General features: G+C 37.0%; 1 protein-coding gene across 4 annotated transcripts in view; it reads left to right on the top strand.

Annotated features, from left to right (window-relative positions):
* The window catches only part of RASA2 (RAS p21 protein activator 2), a 143,915-nt gene extending 125,177 nt beyond the window's left edge, over positions 1-18,738 (top strand). For 2 of the 4 annotated variants that reach the window (XM_069104648.1, XM_069104649.1), the window contains exons 21-24: positions 8,030-8,253; positions 11,585-11,688; positions 13,183-13,368; positions 15,946-18,738. In XM_069104648.1, the coding sequence (XP_068960749.1) occupies positions 8,030-8,253; positions 11,585-11,688; positions 13,183-13,368; positions 15,946-16,088 (657 nt within the window). In that variant the 3' untranslated portion in view covers positions 16,089-18,738. Of the gene's footprint in view, positions 1-8,029; positions 8,254-11,584; positions 11,689-13,182; positions 13,373-15,945 lie in introns of all 4 variants that reach the window. The other 2 variants (XM_069104650.1, XM_069104652.1) reach the window with 1 other exon arrangement.
* Positions 18,739-19,267: the final 529 nt, after the last annotated feature.

Raw genomic sequence — 19,267 nt, forward strand, 5'->3', positions numbered from 1 at the left:
CCAAACCCTCCACTCTTCTGAACTTCCCTATTACTTTTGAGGACACCACCATCCTCCCCTTCACCCAAGCTTGCAACTTATGAATGTTTTGAACACAGCTGATCCTTTTCTGTGGAATGTTTTCCTTGACTTCTCAGTCTCTCTAACCCCCTACCAATCTTTTGCCAAGTCCTGTTGATTCTGTGTTCTTAACATCTCTCATGTATACCCTCTTCTCTCCTCTGACACTGCTACCTCTCTGGTACAGACTCTGATTATACCTGCACTGTTCCACTAGCTGGCTGGTTGGTCTCTGCTTTAAGTCTCCACACTCCATTTTCCACTTAGATGCCAAACTGATCTTCCTAAAACAAAGAACTGACCATATCACCACTACTACCTTCCCAAGCCCAAAAAGGTCCCTTACTCCCTGTTACCTCTAGGATCAAATATGAAATCTTCTGTTGGACTCTTAAAGCCCTTCACACTTGGTCCTTTCCTGTCTCTCCAGTCTTATGCCTCACTCCCTTCCCCAGACTCTGTGATCTAATCACATCAGACTCCCCGCTCCCTGCTCCTTGCATTCTAATGCCTTCTCATCTCTCCAGGCTCCCCCGGCTTCCTTCAAGTCTCAGCTAAAATCTCGCCTTTTGTAGGATGTCCAGTGCTGGGACCCTCTCGGGATGATCCCTGTTTTGTGCTTTATAGATCTTATTTGTCCAGTTATTTATATACTGTTTCCCGCATTAGGCTGTGGCTCCTTGCAGGTGATCATTGGTTTTTCACTTGTATCCGCAGTGCTTAGTATAGTGACTGACAGAGTAGGCGGTTAATAAATGCTTGTCAGCTTGCTGGCTTGACTGAACCACTTGGAGTCCTTCACTTCCTCCCTGTTCTCCTTAGCCAGTTCTTCCCTTCACACACTTGAGCCTAGTGTAAAACATTTGAGCCTACTGTTAAACATTTGAACTCTGATTTCTTCTGCCCTTCAACCTCCACCTCTTCTTCCCTGGTCTTTCTGTCAGTTAGGTTTTGCTGGTGTGTCATCCTCAGTTACCCTCACCTCCTCCATTCCTGATCACTGCTGGAGTAAATCAAGGAGGAGAGCCAGTTAGATCCATGGGAAACTCATGGTACCTAAGAGAGACAGATGGGTAGATTTTGTTAAGCTGAAAAAGTAATCATAAGTATCAGTAGTTACTGACATTGAATGCCTTTAAGGCTTTCAACCCTAGCTTTCATTTCCTTTTTCTGTTTTGTCAGATCTGGCCTTTTTCCCAATCTAATTAACTTAAATACCATTTTTATTTCCTTACATACTAGATACAGATGTTACCATCCAAAACACAGTTGTTTCAGTGTCATCAGTGAAGAGACTAGAAAAGTAAAGAAGTACTAAGACATCTGTTCAGTTTCACATCTATATTTGTCCTTCCAGTTTCCTCTGTAAATGTTTTCGGGACAATCTGGCTTATTTGGGTTTCATGCCAAGCTTTCTGTGGGATACTTTTCCTCCTTCCATGTCATTATGCTTTTTGTGAGACCAAACTTTTTGTACTTTTCCATCATCCTGTTCTTGATAATGTTTTACACATTAATTTATAGTCATACTGTTGACTTTGCCTTGGGTTACCATGTCTTTCTACTTGTCAAGGAGAAGTATCTTTTGGTTACCATTTCTAGACTTCATTTTACCTCCTTTTTACAGAAAATCATTAGCTTAAATTAACTTTTAACTCATAAATAATGGCAATTAATATCCCTTCTCTCCCACCTGAATCATTTTCCACCTTTCATAGTTATCTCTATATTTAAGTGATTCAGGGTGGATCTATCTTTTCATCATATTTTTTTCAAAATTTTAATGTTAATTTTCTTTTGCTCTAAACAAATGATCTCAAACTGTGCGCTCATAGTTGATCCTGAAATGATGCCCACAACAATAACTAGTGATTTCCTGTCCATTAAATTATAGCTAATTTGACTTTTTTTGTGATTTTGTGTAGCGATTACCTTGTCTTATATCTTTCAGCTTTTTTCTCAGAGAAAGTATTCACTGGAGACTTTTGCCTCTTTTCCCTTCCCAAATCTTGTTTTCCAGTGTATTTTTCACTATTTTTCCCTATGCTACTTTCATTTTAATGTCACCACATTTCAAAATATTATATCAACTTGCTTTTGGAGGGTATATGAGGCCCTTTCTAGAGTTGCTGTGGCCAAAGAATTCTTCAACTAGTGATAGTTTCTGGCGATAAATAATTCTGTACTTAACTAGACCCATCTTCCACAGAGAAAACCTCTATATTTAGCCAGTATCAAGATGGAACTTTGCAGTTGAACTGAATTCAAAAAGTATTTATTAAACAAGTATTTATTTAAAAAGTATTTATTAAATTGCCTAGTTGCTAGACAAAAATGAAATAGTCCCTGCTCATAAGGAGCTTATGTTCATTCTCCTGGGGAACTGCTATTTCCAAGGTTACCCATGTCCTCATTTTCTCAAATATTATTTTCCTTGGTCTTTTGATTGCTCATTTTTGATACTCACTCCTCTCTTGGCTTCCATGGAACTGCTGGTTTTTCTCCTACCATTGTGACCATCCCTCTCTCTTCTTAAAATTGTATTGACGTGTTTTGTTTTTACATTACAAACATTACAGCTTATTTCCACTTTGTGAGAGTTCTCTTGTAACAAAAACATGTAAGTAAAACTAGTAATTCAGTGATATTATCTGAAAATGCATGCAACATTTTACATCTCTAGTGCATCTCCCCCCACCTTTCTATTTTTTAAAAACTTAAAGAGTCTGTTTTCCCTTCTACTTCCCGTCCTATTAAAAAAAATTTTTTCGGTAACAAATATGCACAGTCAAGCAAAACAAATTTCCTTAGTGACTGTATGCAAAAATATATGTCTCATTTTGTACCCTAAATCTATTACTTCTCTGAGTTGTTTTTACAATGTTTTTGTTGTAAAAATTATTCTCCTCATTCTGTTCTTTTCATTCATCATTGTATAAAAGTGCTCAAAATTGTTTTGTAGTATAAATTAATAATTACAATATTATAATATAAATTGTTTTTCTAGTTCTCCTTACTTCATTCTGCATCAGTTCATTGGGAAATGATTCTGTTTCTTATATAAATTTGAATCAGTTCTTTGTATATCTTGGAAATAAGACATTTATCCAGGAAACTTGTTGCCAGGCCTTCCACATTCTTTGGCCAATCTACTCTTCTAGTCTTTTTGACACTACTCTCTTTCTCACAGTATGCATTCCACCCAGATTGGACTACCAGCTGGTCTTGGATGATCCTGCCATCTCACGCCACCATATTTGTCTGTTTAAATCTTCAGCTTTCAAGGCCAAGCCCTGGGGCTAGCTATTCCAGGAAATCTTCCCAGATCCTTTCTGTTAGAAGTGGTCTCTCTAAACCTAAATCCCTTATCTTTCCTTAAAGAATGTATGTTCTCTCTTGTATTGTAGCATTATATTTTCTAATATCCTTTCAGTAACATTTAGTGTTAAAAATGCTGACATAAGCCACTGTGTTATATATCAGAAATTCAAAGAAAAATTAATTCCTATATTTCATAAACAACAAAAATAGGAAACAAAAGGATCATGTCAAATTATTTCTTTAGTACAAATATGACCTTGATACGCAAACCAGGGAGAAAAATGATAAATCATTGTGTCCTTAATGACTGCTGATGCTAAAATTTTAAGTAAAATTTTAGCAGAAAAACTATATCAGCATATCAGAAAGATTATACACAATGACTACGTGGCATTTATATCTGGAATGCAGGATTGGTTCAGTGTTAGGAATGCTATAAACATAATAGACCATATTAATAAGAATAAAATCATGATTATAGTAATAAATGCCAAAAAAAAGTCTTTTGATAAACTACAACCCACACACCACATCCCCCATTCCTTTTTAGTTAAACACTAAACAGCTTGTCTTAGTGTGATAAATTGTATCCATCTAAAACCAAGAACCAGCATACAATGGGCATAAACCAGAAGCCTTTCCAATAAAATTAGGGGTAAAAGCAAGGATGTCCATCGTCACCATTGTTATTTGATAGATCGCTAGAAAATAATAGCTAGTAGTAGCAATAACATAAGATGACGAAGAAAAGGGAAATAAGCAACCCAAAAAGATTTAAGAACTCTGATTGGTGCAGTGACCAACCATGATTATTCATGAGGACCAGTGATGAGACATGCTACCCACTTTCTGACATTGAGATGATTAGCTTTAGATACATAACGAGGCACACATTTTTGGACATGACAGGCATCGGATTTTGTCATGCTTATCTCTGCATATTTAATAATTAGGATTTTTTCCTTTATTTCAAATTTTTTTTGAGGGGGGGGGTTGCAGGGAGATGGGATATTGTGATAGTTGTCAAAATGAGTGATGGGAAAGAGAAAAGGGTCCTAGAAAGATGCATACATACACATATGTGTGTACATACACACATACAAGCATATGTATATGCACACACGTGCACATATATACGTGTGTATGCGTATGCGTGTGTTTCAAATACATGGAAGAGAAGAAAACAGAAAAGCAGGACAGGTTTTAAAGTAATGTGTTGAATTTGTTACATACTTAGAAGGAAAAGCAAGCTGTATATGGTACAGATTTCCATCTTCTGGTTATAAAATCTTCCACTTTGTACATGGAAATGGCTATTATCATTTGATGTTTTCTTTTGAATTTTAAAAAATCAAATAACTAATCATAATAATGATACCCTTGCAGTTTTCTAGACTAAGATTATACTGAAATACCTAATGAACATTAATGCAGAAATGTTAAATAAAATATTAGCGAAGAAACAAGGATCTTACATACCAGGCTAGATTTCTGCTAAGAATGCTGAGTTGGTTCCATATTAGGAAAATTTATAGACATAATTGATTGTATTAATAACAAAAACAGTCCAAAGAATGATCATATCAGTAGATGAAAAAAAGGCTTTTTACAACATACAGAACCTTGTTTTGTTTTTAACAAAAAAAATTCCAGTTTAGTATAGGAATGAAAGGAGTTTTCCTTAAAATGATAAGTAGTATCTAAGAGGGATAAACTAGAAAGCCCTTCCATTAAGATCAGGGTAAGCAAGATGACCATTATCACCATTACTATTCAGTGTTTTGCTAGAAATAAAACACATACAAAAAAAAAAGAAAGGGAAAGAATAAGCACAGGCAAAGAGGAAATAAAATTATCTCTTTTTTGCAAATGATAGGATGGTTTGCTTAGAGTACTCTAGAAGACTCAGCTAAGTAACTGAAACCATTAACAATTTCAGTTAAAGGATATAAAACACCTAAATCATCAGCATTTCTGTATGTTACCAACAAAATCCAGCAGAAGGAGATAGTCAGAGATCTAAGATAATAGCAGGTATTAGGAGTATGCTTGCCAAGACATACAGGAGCAAGATAAGCATAATTATATAGCACTCTTTACATAAATACAGATCCAAATAATTAGAGGTTAATTACTCATAGTCAGGATATGCCAGTATGATAAAAGTGACAGTATTATGTAACCTGACTTACTTATTCAGTGCCATGCCATTCAAAATTCCAAAGGATTACTGAATAGAGCTGTAAAAAAGAATAAAAAAAGGAGAAACAAAAGGTCAAGAATAACGAGAAAATTAAGAAATTTTTAAGTGGAAATTAAGGAGTACATGCTCCCAAACTATACAACAATGCTGTAATCATCAAAATGGTTTGGTGCTGCATAAGAAATAGAGGCATTGATCAATACAACAGATGAGATATGTGATATACAGAAGTAAATGAGCACGTCTGGAGAAACTAGGTGTAGACCAACACTGATGCCATATACCAAGATGAGTTACAGATGAATGCATGATTTAGGCATAAAGGGGCACACCATAAACAAATTAGAGTGACAGTAAAGAAATTACCCATTAGTTCTGTGGATAAAGGAAAAGCTCATGACCAAATAAGAGAGAAGGTTCACAAAAAGTAAAATGGACAATTTTGATTACTTTTTTTTTATTTGCACAAACAAAACCAATGCAGCTAAAACTAGAAGAGAAACAGGAAATTAAGGGGGGAAATTTTTTTCATCAAACTTCTGACAAAGGTCTTATTTCTAAAATTATATATAGAGGAAAATGAGTCAAATTTATGCAAATAGTTTTCCAGTTGACTAATGATCAAAGGATATGATATGGATAGGTGGGTTTTGGAGGAAGAATACAAGCTCTCAATAGCCATATTAAACAGTGCTCTAAATCATTATTAGGAAAATGCAAATGAAAACAACTCTTAAAGTACCACTTTATACCATCAGATTGGCATAGTTGACAAAAAAGGGAAAATGACTACTACTAGAAGGGCTGTGAGAAAACAGGTTTTATTAACTCACTGTTGGAGCTGTGCACTGGTCTGGAAAGCAGTTGGGAACTATTCCCAAAAAAGCTATTGTACGTGCATATCTTTTGACCCCGCAATACTGCTACTAAGTTGACACCCCTAAGAAATCAAAGAAAGAGGAAAAGCACCCCTATGTGCAGAAAATTTTTATGACAGCTCTTTTTGTAATAGCAAAAAATTAGAAACGGGAGGGGGGTGGCTGAACAAGTTATGGCATATGAATATGAGAAAATATTGTTGTTTTATAAGAAATGATAAGAAGGATGATTTCAAAAAGACCTGGGAAGATTTGTATGTACTCATAATGAGCTGAACAAAGAGAACAGTTTATACAGTCACAACAGTATTGTGAAGATAATCATCTTTGGAGTACTTAGGAAGCTGTGCAATATGATGACCAAACACAATTCCAATGATGAAATGTGCTGTCTAACTCTAGATACTGAGCCAGTGGACGGAGAGTGCAAACTCAAGCATGTGTTCTTTCTTTTTATGGACATGGCTAATTCAGGAATGTGTTTTGGTTGACTATACATGGTGAATGATGGGTTTTGTTTTTTCTTGCCTTTTCAGTGGGTAGGGGAAATGGAAAAGAGAGAATTTGGAATTGAAAAGAAAATGAAATGAAATTCTTTTTAAATGGCATCACTAACCACTCTTTGATCCAAAGAAAGTTTTGTTTCAGGTATCCGCATCAGTCTAATGCAAAATAGATTAATTGGTGCAAAGAGTGGTCTCCAAGAAAGGAGCAGAGAAAAGAATTAAATTTGTGATTTTGACAAAGTGGTTATTGATTCATTTCAGTTAATAATTATCAAAATAATAAGAACCTTAAACTAATAACTCCAGAAGCAATATTTTCTGGCATGAAGAACTCTTTGGAGAAATTACAGACCCCATCTATGTAGCGTTTACAAAAATATGGACAAATAAACTCTTTTTTTTTTTTTTGGAGAGGTTCTTAACCTGAGGTTCATCAGTTTTTTAATATACATTTTAATAACTATATTTCAATATAATTGATTTCCTTTGTGATCTTAAATATTTTGTTTTGTGCATTTAAAACATGATTATAGTCCATGACACAAAACTATTAAGAACCTCTGCTCTGGGATTTATTATTCAGTTCTTTAAAATTGTATTTTAGTTTTCACTTTAGCACCACTTATCTCAAAAGTATACTAAGAATCCTGATCCATTCCTTTGAATAGAAGGAATTCACCCTTCTTTTAAGACCCAGATAAGAGACCATCTCCTCCATAAAGACTCCCATTATACTTGATACATCTCTTATGTACTACTGATGTTTGTTTTATATTGCAGTTTTTTGTGTACATGTCCTGTGTCCTCATAGATCATAAGCTTCTTTAAGTAAGAGATCATTTCTTAGTTTTGTAACTTCCTCAAGTGCCTCCTTCAGTGCTTTGAACTCGCACAAATGTTTGATGGATAAACAGATGTTAAATAGATGAGCTCACAAGCTGTAGCAGTAGTGTATAATGAAAAATAATACAGAAACATTCTTAGTTTTTGTTTTTTAAACAGAATAATACAGATTTTAAAATTATTAATGTTGATCGTTTCTTTTTTAAATTCCTACACAGATGTTCCAAGTGATACATATGGAAAAACCACATATAGAAAAACCACTTTATGTCCAGGCAAACAACTGTGTTGAGGCAAGTGAGTGGATAGAAGTACTGTGTAGAGTAAGCCGCTGCAACCAGAGGAGACTGAGTGCCTACCACCCCTCGGCATATCTGAATGGAAACTGGCTTTGTTGTAAAGCTGCTAGTGAGCACACTGCTGGCTGCACTCCGTGTACTGCGTGAGTCTTCACACTTTAGAAGATAACGGTTGAATGTATTAGAGGAGACAAGTCCCTGTGGTCTCTTCCTTATTTTATAAGAATTAGGGCAATTAACTTCTGAAAGGACTGTGACAACTTTTAGTGACTGGCCATGTCCAAAAACAGTGTCTCCACACGCACCGATAGTCTCTCACCACACTCTGTCAGTTCTGTGGTGCGTTTCTTTCTCAGTCTGCCAGAATCACAGTTGGTTATTGTGTTGTTCAGCATTCTTAAGTCTTTCAGAGTTGTTTGTCTCTTCAGTGTTGTTCAGCTTTTGTCATTTGTAAAAGGAGCATTTGGACTCTCTGGGCTTTGAGGTCCCTTCCAGATCTAAAATATTCAGAGACTCTGCTTTTATTCCCAAATCACACATTGAGAGTTGGAAAAGATTTGTAGTCATTAAGTCTAGTGGTGTCAAACTCAAAGTGAAATGGGGTCACTAAACTATACATAAAAGATTCCTGTGTGGACTGCATATAGACTTTAGAAAACTACATGATATTGACTATTGTATTTTTGTTAAATATTTTCTGATTACATTTTAATCTGGTTCATCAGCACTGGGGCTTGTTGGGGGCCACATTTTTGACACCTCTTATCCAATACCACCTAAGAAACCAGACCTCACTCTTAACATACCCAACAAGTAGTCATCTTGCATCCACTTGGAGACCTCCAAGGGGGCAGAAAACCACCATGTATCTAGGTGATCTGTTCTACACCTGTATAGTTGTGATTGTTAGAAAGTATTTCCCACTGTCAAGCATAAATTGGCCCCTGTACGATTTCCACTGATTGCTTCTGATTCTTCCTTCTGGGGCTAGATAGAAGAAGTGAAATCTGTCCTCCATAACAGGCCTTAAAATACACAAATACAACTATCACATCCTCCCTAACTCTTCTTTTCTCAAGACTGAGGATATCCTGTTTCTGCTACATGTGTCATGATAGCTCAAGGTTCCCTTTAACCATCCTGGTAGGCCAAGTCTAGACACTCGCCAGCTTATTATTGTCCTTAAATTGAGGTACTCAGAACTAATACAGCTTCAGATGAAGTCTGATGAGGACAGAGGATAGGGGGTCTCTCACCCCCCCATTCCCAGAAACACTGCCGCTCTTTTTGTTTTGGGATTTTTTTTTACAGGGCAATTGGGGTTAAGCAACTTGCCCAAGGTCACATGGCTAGTTTTTGTGTTAGGTGTCTGAGGCCGGATTTGAACTCAGGTCCTCCTGACTCCAGGACTAGTGCTCTACTCACTGCACCAGCTAGCCACCCCAACACTGCCACTCTTAACACAGGCTATGATCCCATTAACTTTCAGTCCACTGATATGACCAGCTCCTTTTAGAAACAGTTACTTTCTGTTTGTGCTTTCCTCATTTTTCACTTAGGAAGTTGATTTTTTGAACCAAAGTATAAGACTTTCCATTTACACTTGTTAAGTTTCTCTTACTATTAGACTGAGCCCATTGCTCTAACTGCAAGATCCTGTTGGATCTTGACTCTCTCATCCACTGTCTTAGCTTTCTCCCCTAGCTTTATAGCATCTGCAGATTTGGATTCCTTTATCCAAATCATGGTAATGTTTTAGACAGCATAGAGCCCAGCACAGATCCCTGTGTACTCTATTGAAACCATTAAGTCAAGCCATCCAGCCAGTTCTGAATCTGATTGTGTTATCATCTAATGATAATCACTGATATAATCCATATCTCCCATCTTCTCTACCAGAATAGTATAAGATACTTTATTAAGTCTAGTAAAGTCTGCAGCACTTTAGTAATCCTTTCCAAATTTATAGAGTGCTTCAGAGTTTGCAGAGCACTATGTAGTACACATATACGTGTGTATATATGCATCTTCATACACATAAATACCCAGGGCAGCTAGGGTGGCACAGTAGATAGAGGATGCCAGTCCTAGAATCAGGAAGACCTGAGTTCAAATTTGTCCTCAGATGCTTGCTAGCCCTTTGACTCTGACTATGCCTCAGTTTCCTCAGCTATAAAATGAGAAGATAATAGTACCTATCTCCCAGGGTTGTTGTTAGGGTCAAACAGTGCCTGCCACGTAGTAAATGCTCTATAATTGTTACTGTTATCATCATCATTATTACATATGCGTACAGACAGACAAACAGAATCTCATCTGATTGTCACAACACCCCTGTGAGGTCAGTGCTGTTATTATCCCCGTTTTGTGGGGAGGAGTACAGGCAGACAGCTAGGAAGTATCTGAGGCAGGACACAAATTCAGATCGCTCCACTCTAAGACCAGCATTTTCTCTTCATCATCACCTGGAATCACTTGTTGCTAATGAAGGCATGCTGACTCTTTGCTGTCACTGTTCTTTCTCTACCTATTTGCCAACCATTTCTCTAATGATCCTTACTAAAATTTTCCTGAGAATCTAAGTCAGACTACCTGACCGATTCTGTTCTTTTCCCCTTCTTTGTAAATTGGGGCAGCGTTTATCCTCTCTAGGCTTAGCTTCCTTCTCCATGTTCTCTGATCTTCCAAATATTGGCAATGACACGAGTGTCCTCCCAGCCAGTTCTTTCAGGGCCCGAAAAGGTGGTAGTTCATCTGAGCAGCTTTCTCAATATGTCCTTATTTCTCTGGGGATCAGTTTCTCTTTATCTTTTTTGCCCCTGTCATTTCTATTATAAAGTTCATTCTCCTTTGCAGAAAAAACAGACACATAGTGAGAATTGAACAGTTATGCATCTTCTCTGTTTTTCATTATTGTGTCATCCAACTCAAGTAAAGATTTTATTGCTTCTTTCATTCTCATTTTGCTACTAATAAGAAATAGAAATTGAACCAGATTTCATTAGGATAGGTAACTCCTGGGTAAGGAAACTTCTTGCATTTACCAGACCAGAGCCTTTTCTCAGTTTGAGCGTGTCTTGGAGAGGTGTCTAGATCATTGAAGGCTTAGATGATGTGTCCAGAGTCACAGAAGGCATGACTGAACCAGGTCTTGTCTGGTTTCCATGCTGGCTCCGTCCCCACAACTGTACCTACCACATTGTCCTTGGCTTCCCTCGACAGCCACCAGGCCTTCTGAGCTTTAACATTCTTGGCACTGTTTTTGTAGGACAAAGGCGTGCTTGCTTCTTTTGTCTCTGCAGCTCTTTTTCATATCTGATCTGATTAGAGTATTCTCTTTGCATCCTCATCAGTTTCTTTAGACAAATCTCATTGGAATCACATGATTAATTGTTTAAGTAAATTAGCAGACGTTTTTAGAAGAGTAAGTTACCTTGTTAGCGTATTAATTCTGTTTTTTTGTTTTATACATAGAGGTGTTCCTGCAGACATCCAAATAGATATTGATGAAGACAGAGAAACAGAAAGAATTTATTCCCTTTTTACCCTTTGTATGCCTAAACTGCAGAAGATGGAAGGTAAACTTAAAATTTATGTGATCTATAGCATTTCTGAAATGAGCAAAGTAAAACATCCTTTTCCCACTCACCCTTCAAACACAAGAAAATCATACTTACTCTTTTTGGTAGAGAAAAATGTGAGAGGACTGGTATAATCCATCAAGCTGTAGAATTTTCTTTAAAACCATAAATGTTTTATTATATTAATAAAATATTCCTTCTCATACTATTGTATATATAAACACTTAATCCTTATAAAGGTAGACTACCCAGGTAGCTAAGGAATGATATATTGTGTTCAGATATAACAGAAACAGATTTGTGAGTCAATGAATGACCAGATGGACCTGAATGAGAGAGATGGTCCTCTTTCTGTTTGTTGGAGGATAATGCTGTAATAACAGCTCATGCATACAAAATGGGAAGTGATTATCCCACTATTTGTGACACCGATCAGACCTATCTTCGTCTTTAATCTGTAGTTGTAAAGTGAAAGAAGGGATAGAAGTTAGTGAAAGAACATAAGAAAGCAACTTAAAATGACCACAGAAGTATGAGAAACTGAAAAAGAAGTTAGCAGATATTTCTTATCTCCAGCCACGCATTGTGCACCTTTTGGTCATTTCCCCTTTACTTAACACCATTACCAAAACTCAGACTAGAAAGTGAAGGTTACAGTTCATCCTCCTTTGGAAATATTGATCCAAGTACTTAAAGCACACTACAACACTGAATGACAGTATACTTTCTAAATATGCTTTAAACAGAAATTAAAATCTCATCTTGTCCTAGAATAATGTTTTTGCTATATAATAATTATAGTATTTTATATTGGATTGTACAGAAAATTCCATCTTCCATTTTTGTCAAGAGAGAAAAGCCCTTTAGAAGAAGTAAAAAAGGAAGCAGGGGACAAGGAAAAAAACAGAAAATACTAGTTGGAGGGCTCTTGTTGTTCAGTTGTGGCTGACTCTTTGTGACCTGATTTGGGGAAATACTAGAGTGGTTTGCCACTTCCTTCTCCAACTCATTTTACAGATAGAACTGAGGAAGACAGGGTTAAGTGACTTGCCTAAGATCACACAACTAGTAAGTGTCTGAGGCTGGATTTGAATTCAGGAGGACGAGTCCTCCTGACTCTAGGCCCAACCACTGCACCACCCAGCTGCAACAGCAACAAAATTTATTCTTTAGCCTCATTTTAAAGAGAACTCTCAACACTAATGTTAGTCTTGGTGAAGAACTATTTGGGAATTGTAACTTAAAAGGCTACAGTTTATGTAGAGCCAGTAGATGCCATTGCTGATAAATCTTGGGGCTTGTAAATATATCAGAAAATGGTGTGTAACTTGGGTAGTCCTTACTGTTATGACTTGTTATGGTTAATTTAAATTACATGATTACTTTTCTTATAAGATTTAATTTCCTTTTTGCCAAAAGGAGGGGGGAGGGAGGGTTATATTGATAGAAATTGGGATAATTTCTTAATCAGATGTTTTCTCCCCTTGGTAGAAGCTTGTGGGAGTATAGCAGTTTACCAAGGACCACGGACAGAGCCAGATGACTATTCCTATCTTACAATTGAGGACTCCGTAACAACTTTTAAAACACTTCAGCAAATCAAAGTCATCCTTGAAAAGCTAAATGAACCGCACGAAAAGTATAGAAAGAAGAGATCGACGAATGCCAAATATGGTAGTGAGTGAGTATTTGTTGCAGATGTCATATGTGTGAGTGTGTGTGTGCGTACATATTATGCACAAGCATCATGACATGATGGGTAAAGTTAACGTTGGCGTTAGAAAGGCTCATCTCATCTGTGAGATGGTCCAGCAAGGCATCCACAGTAAGGGAGAGGCAGGCAGCTTCTCACTGCTGAGTTACAGATGGGTCACAGTCTACATCACATCACAGGAGGGTGTCCCCAAATGTCCCTGATGTAGTGAAACGTGTGTAGCAGGAGAGGTCAGACTGAAGGACATGTGAGTGTGTGAGGGTTTCATAAAGGAGGACAAATCAGAGCTGAGTCCCTAAAGAATGAGTAGGGTGTGGATCAACAGCAAGGATGGTGTAACCAAAACTGTTTTCGATGACAGGGTATACAAAGATATGTTCTGTGGAAAAGGCCATATTTATGGATATTTAAAGACCATATGCATACATATACACACATTTATGTGAATCTCAGACCCTAGGTCCTCCACCTCCAAAGGCAGAAGCCTTTCCACCCCGCCCCAGTGCTTACAACACTGGGTCATGTACCACTTCTTACTTTGGGGGGGTTGGGGGGAGATGTACATTTGTGTGGGAGCTCCAAGGCAGGAAACTCCTCTTGTCTTTTGGCTACTGTTCTCCAACTTAAAGACTTAAATAGTGTCTAAGGGCCTGAGAAGCGAGGTGACTGGCCTGGGTCATGCTGAGTCTGAGGCTGGCCCACTCTCTAATGCAGTACATTATCTTACTGGGCAGTAGGAATAAAAATACAAAATCAAACCCCCCCCCCCCCCCCCCCCCCCCCCCCCCGCCCTCAGAGACCTTGTATTCTAATGAGAGGATTGGCTGCCTCCTCATATAAGTGACTACAAAATGTGTACAGAGGGACAGAAAGACCTAAACACAAACAGGACGAGGGATGCCAGGGGTAGGGGGTTGTGCATGCACAGGAACAACCAGGAGCCAGCACAAGTAGGGACGTCATCTGCAATCAGATGGGGATGCAAGCTGGAGCTAGAGAGGAATCCAGAGCAGAGGCTTGATTCAGATTCCGTAGTTAACACAGAACCTTAAATATAGTAAATACAGCAGATAAATAGTTAATTAATTGAAGTGAAGCCATATATAGAAATCTCAGGAAAAATAGACACACACATGCATGCGCACACACTCACACACACACACATACACATGCCCCCACAGCCACACAAGATGGCTGATCTTAACAAGATTGAGATCTTATAAAACCAGCTTCCTGCTTGACTAATTAAAATACTTCTGTGAATAAAAAGAGGAAACAGGGTGTGGACTTTTGATCATCATGTAAGTGCTTTGGTTTGTATGAATTTTTATAGACTTTTTCCTATGGTACTTTAGCCACTTCAGGGCTTTACAGGCAAATGGAGGGAAAGAGCAAGACAGACAACTTCAAACAGGTAGCCCCAAATGGACTTAGATTTTCTTAGCACTGTCATTGTGATACAGTAGAAATTCACTCTCCTCTGGGCTTGCTGTCTGCCACCTCTTGCCTCACCTCTGATACTGGTCCAAAGACCAACCATATACTTGAAAGGAAAGCCCCTGGTCCCACCAGGTAATCTACAATGTGCAGAACTGAAAACCAACTAGCCATTGCTAGATATTTTAAGTTTCTAGGCACTGAATATTGCTTTGTAGGAGTTCATAAGCCTCCAGAAAATGAATGGAGTTACTTCCTTCTCACGGTTTGGATTCAGTGAACTGTTTGTAAAGCTCTTTGAAAACTAGGATGTAAACACACAATTTACTGATGATGATGTTTCAGCTGCCAAAGTGAATGAGCCCCATCCCTATTATTACCTAGTGAGACCACAGTACTTTTTTCTTACTCTTTATGGACTAAAAAACTGAGATGATTAGAAAACTTGGATTCTAAACATAATGGTCTTGTTTTATATGTTCATTTTTCTGTACAGTAAGTTCTCTGACAGTAGTTCACTTCAATGTTACAGTGTAATCCTTCATGTAAACTCATCAAATTAGCTAATTAATTGGCAAGATCACACCAAGGCATGTTATAGAAAGGAGGTTAAATATAGTAGGTACCATAGTGGTACCACTATAGGACCCATCTTTTCCTACATCTAGTCTGTAAATGTATGTGTGGTTTATTATCACATGTTCGGTAGTGGGTTGTAGTGACAAGGAAAGATGTGCTGAAGGAGGAAGAGGCCTGACTTGGGGTCATCACACTTGAACTCCAGTCCTGGGGCTGCTGCCTAACAGCTGTATTACTTTGTCACATTTTCCTCTACTATGAAATAAGGATTTGAACTCTAGTATCTCTCAGTTCCCTGCTTCTATGATAATGGAAGTGGTGAAGAAAGCAAAAAACAGATAAAGCATTTTTATTTCATGAAAAAAAATCATAATTATATATAATAATTCAGTGTATCTCCATGTTGTTTTTCAAAGAGAAAATTTTAGGGTTGCAGTTTTTAAAAAAAATAGGTACAAAAACAGTTGACGTACTTTTTTGGTTTTTGTTTTAAGAATTGACAATTACTTTTCATCTTTTTTCAGGGAAAATCCAATTGTTGGGAAAGTGTCCTAATCAGATTAGAACATGGCCAACTGATTCAGAAGAAACTGGAATTACTGTTTTTATTGGAGTTTTTTTATTCATAACATATACTATCTGTGTTCACATTGTATTTAATATATAATCGATGGAACTGTTTGGGAAGCCATATTGAGGCTCACTCCCTGTGTTGTATTGCCAGAAAATTTTCAAATCAAGGTTCTTTTCATATCAACTGTGTTTGCAGTCATGTTTCTGCAACTGCTTTTAATTGGGAAGAAGATTCCTAAGAAAATAAGTTCTGATGAAGGCTATAATCTCCCATTGCAGACAGCTTCTCATAATCTGTCTGTAGTTGGAGAACCCATGTTCACCACCAGTGCCTGCTATATCCTGCCAACAGTTTATTGCAATAGAAAATTCCAACACGTGGCACCAAGCTATCCAGGGCTCTCCATTTAGGACAATCAGAGCTCTTTATTCAAAATAATAATTTTCTTTGATAATCCATTGATCATAACAGGTCACAAAGGTGACTGAAGCAGATACTATGGAAAACTGCCAGGTTGGTAGGTAAACCAGTACTTGCTTTTAAAATTTAAATATGATTCAAGTAGGAGAAATCAGGGAATTTGTGCATCTTGTTTACATTTGGAATGAGTAATGGCAGGTGAAAATAAGATGAGACCACTGTGTTTTAAAAAGAAAAAAAATCAGGTACTCATTTTTCTTTAATAGAAAATTCAGGGTATTATCACTTCTGAAGACAGATATCTTTTCTGAAAATGAAAAGAAGGGATACAGTGAAAGATGGCGGTTAGAAAAATCACTTGACTTCACTTGTTTCCTGAAAAATGAAGGGTCATTGTACGTAGGCCCAGCTCATCTCATGTTAAAGAATTTTACTCCAAAATAATCACTCAGAGCACTTTACAAATCTGGCCTGTCCCAGATTGTACATTAGATACCTTGTAGTATCTAATAATCTAATGATCAGTTGAATGATCAGTGGGGGTTTTTTTGTTCATGTTTTTGTCTTTTTGATTCTAAAAAGCAATTCTTAAGTGAACATGTTTGTATTGCATTTGTGTTTCTTTAGAATTTGCTAGACCCAGTGGAATTTGGGTTAGCAAGTTTTGCCTGTCAAAAGTTTGAGTTTTGTTTTCTCTAAATAATTTGCCCTAAAAATGATAATTGTATAGAAGCAGTAGAAGCCAGTTGCCTCTTTGCAATTGGTAGGAGGCATAAATGTTGCTTCATCAGTATTAAAAAACTATGGTACTCTCTTGTTTTTTAAATGCAGAAACACTCCCTATGGTACTTCGTTCTTGGAGTATTTATGTTTTTCTGTTTCAAACTGTGACTTATCAATATAAGTCTGGATTATGTTGTATTGGTGGTGTTGATGTTTTTAAACATAAGCTACAGTTCATAATATATTTTGGCATGTGAATTTAACATATTACCTTTTTCTCAATCCTTGGACTCCCCCTGCCTAAAAAAACCATGAGCTACCTACCTACGTCCTGTGCCAGTCGAGGTAACTGCTGCTGAGGCCTCAACAATAGCTGTTTTACTCTGTGATTCCTAAAGACAAGAGAAATTCTCTCCTGTACTTGCAGGTTCAGGTGTCATTGAAGGAAACAGATAGCATTTGTCATGAGCAAAGCTTTGTCTGTAGTGACAAAACACTGCTCATCCACTGTCATCTTGTCTACATGTCACTCAGACCACCAATTTGGAATGCTCTGGTCTTGACTCAAAGAGTAGAAAACACAAGTAAATGAATGTTCTTTGTAAGGTTGGCTTAGTGTTGAGAATTAGCAGGGGACCCACACAGTAGAAGCATACTTCTGTGACTTCACATTCCTAACATTCTTTAGCTTTGTCCATCTGTTCACTTCCTAGATCCTCCTAGATCCTAGACCTAGACCCCTCTGATTCCCAGGTCTGCTCCCTGACTAGAATCTGTCTCTTGGTACCCCGAGTCACCCTGGAATCCTGAAAAGCAAGAAGAAAGGGGTGGGCAATGGGAAGGATGTGTCCTTATGTTCTAGCTATTACTGGTTCTTCCTTTAACCATTTGCCGCAGCCGACCTACCCTATTGATTTCAGTGAGCCAAAAATAATGTACATCTTAATTATAAACAAAGCTCTTCTAAAAATTTGAGTAGCTTTTAAATCAGGTGACAAAGCCAAAGCAAAAGATTTCTGACTCCAGGGTATATATTTTATTGGTCAAACTGAAATATTTTATTTGCTAAAATAAGTTTAAAATATCACTGTGATAATGACGAAAGTAAAAATTAGGCTTCATTGTTTTTACAACTGATTTTTTTTTGTTTTTTGTTTTTTAAGTTAGTTTCAGTTATCAGCAAAGATTCATTCATTTCTCCTAAAGTTCATTTTTCAGAAACCCTTCCATTCGAGACTTTTTAATGAAGCAGTTTTAATTTGCTCTGATGATACATCCTACAAAGGCAGAAAACCACCCAGCCTAAACTTCACATGTCGTTACAGGATGTTAAAAATGTGCAGGTCATTCTAGAGTCAAATGATTGTCCCATACTGATGCCAATGTTAAGTTACTTGCGTTTTTATTAATCTAACAATTAATATTCGCTTATGGTCCAATTTGAAGTGTAAGTTATCAAAACTGTAGTTTTCATTTGTGTGTTGTATTGTTAAAAATGTATTTTTATTTAAATTTTATTTTCTTATCAAGAGTATTAAAAAAGTTTAAAACTTTTGTAACTGTTGCTGAAAAATTACTCAAATAAATTACAGGAAGCCTACTTATTCTGCATGAAAGTTGTTTTTTTTTTTTTTTTTGCTGATTCCAAGGTATTTTCAAAATTATTTAAATAATTATAAAGTAGAGAAAGAACAATGGTAATGAGATGATTGAAAGCTGAAACAGAGCTATGGGAAGGGAGCAATTTAATACACTCTTTACAAAGTTGCAGTTGATCCTTTCTGACTGATTTCCATTTGCTTCTTTCCCTGCCAAAGGGAAATGTGTCAACTGATGCGCCTGGTCCTTCTAGTATTTAATTCCCTCAATACCCTTTAAAGGCATTTTCAAATTTTTACCTCCTGAAGGGACATTTGGTTCTCCCTCTATTAGAATGCTAACACCATATCATCATACAGCTCATTCCAATTGCTCAAATTGACCTTTTTAGGTTTCTCTGCAGCCTTGTGTTTGTACTTCAGAGATGTGATCTTTTCATCAGAAATGCTTGAAAGTTCTCTCTTCCAGTAAAAGTCATTTTTTTTCTCACATAGGCTTGTACTCAACTTTTTGGGGTAAATTATTCATGA

Source organism: Petaurus breviceps, unplaced genomic scaffold (genome assembly GCF_028583685.1).
Source record: "Petaurus breviceps papuanus isolate PSGF00001 unplaced genomic scaffold, PetGlider_PUasm1.0 688, whole genome shotgun sequence".
NCBI lineage: Eukaryota > Metazoa > Chordata > Mammalia > Diprotodontia > Petauridae > Petaurus > Petaurus breviceps.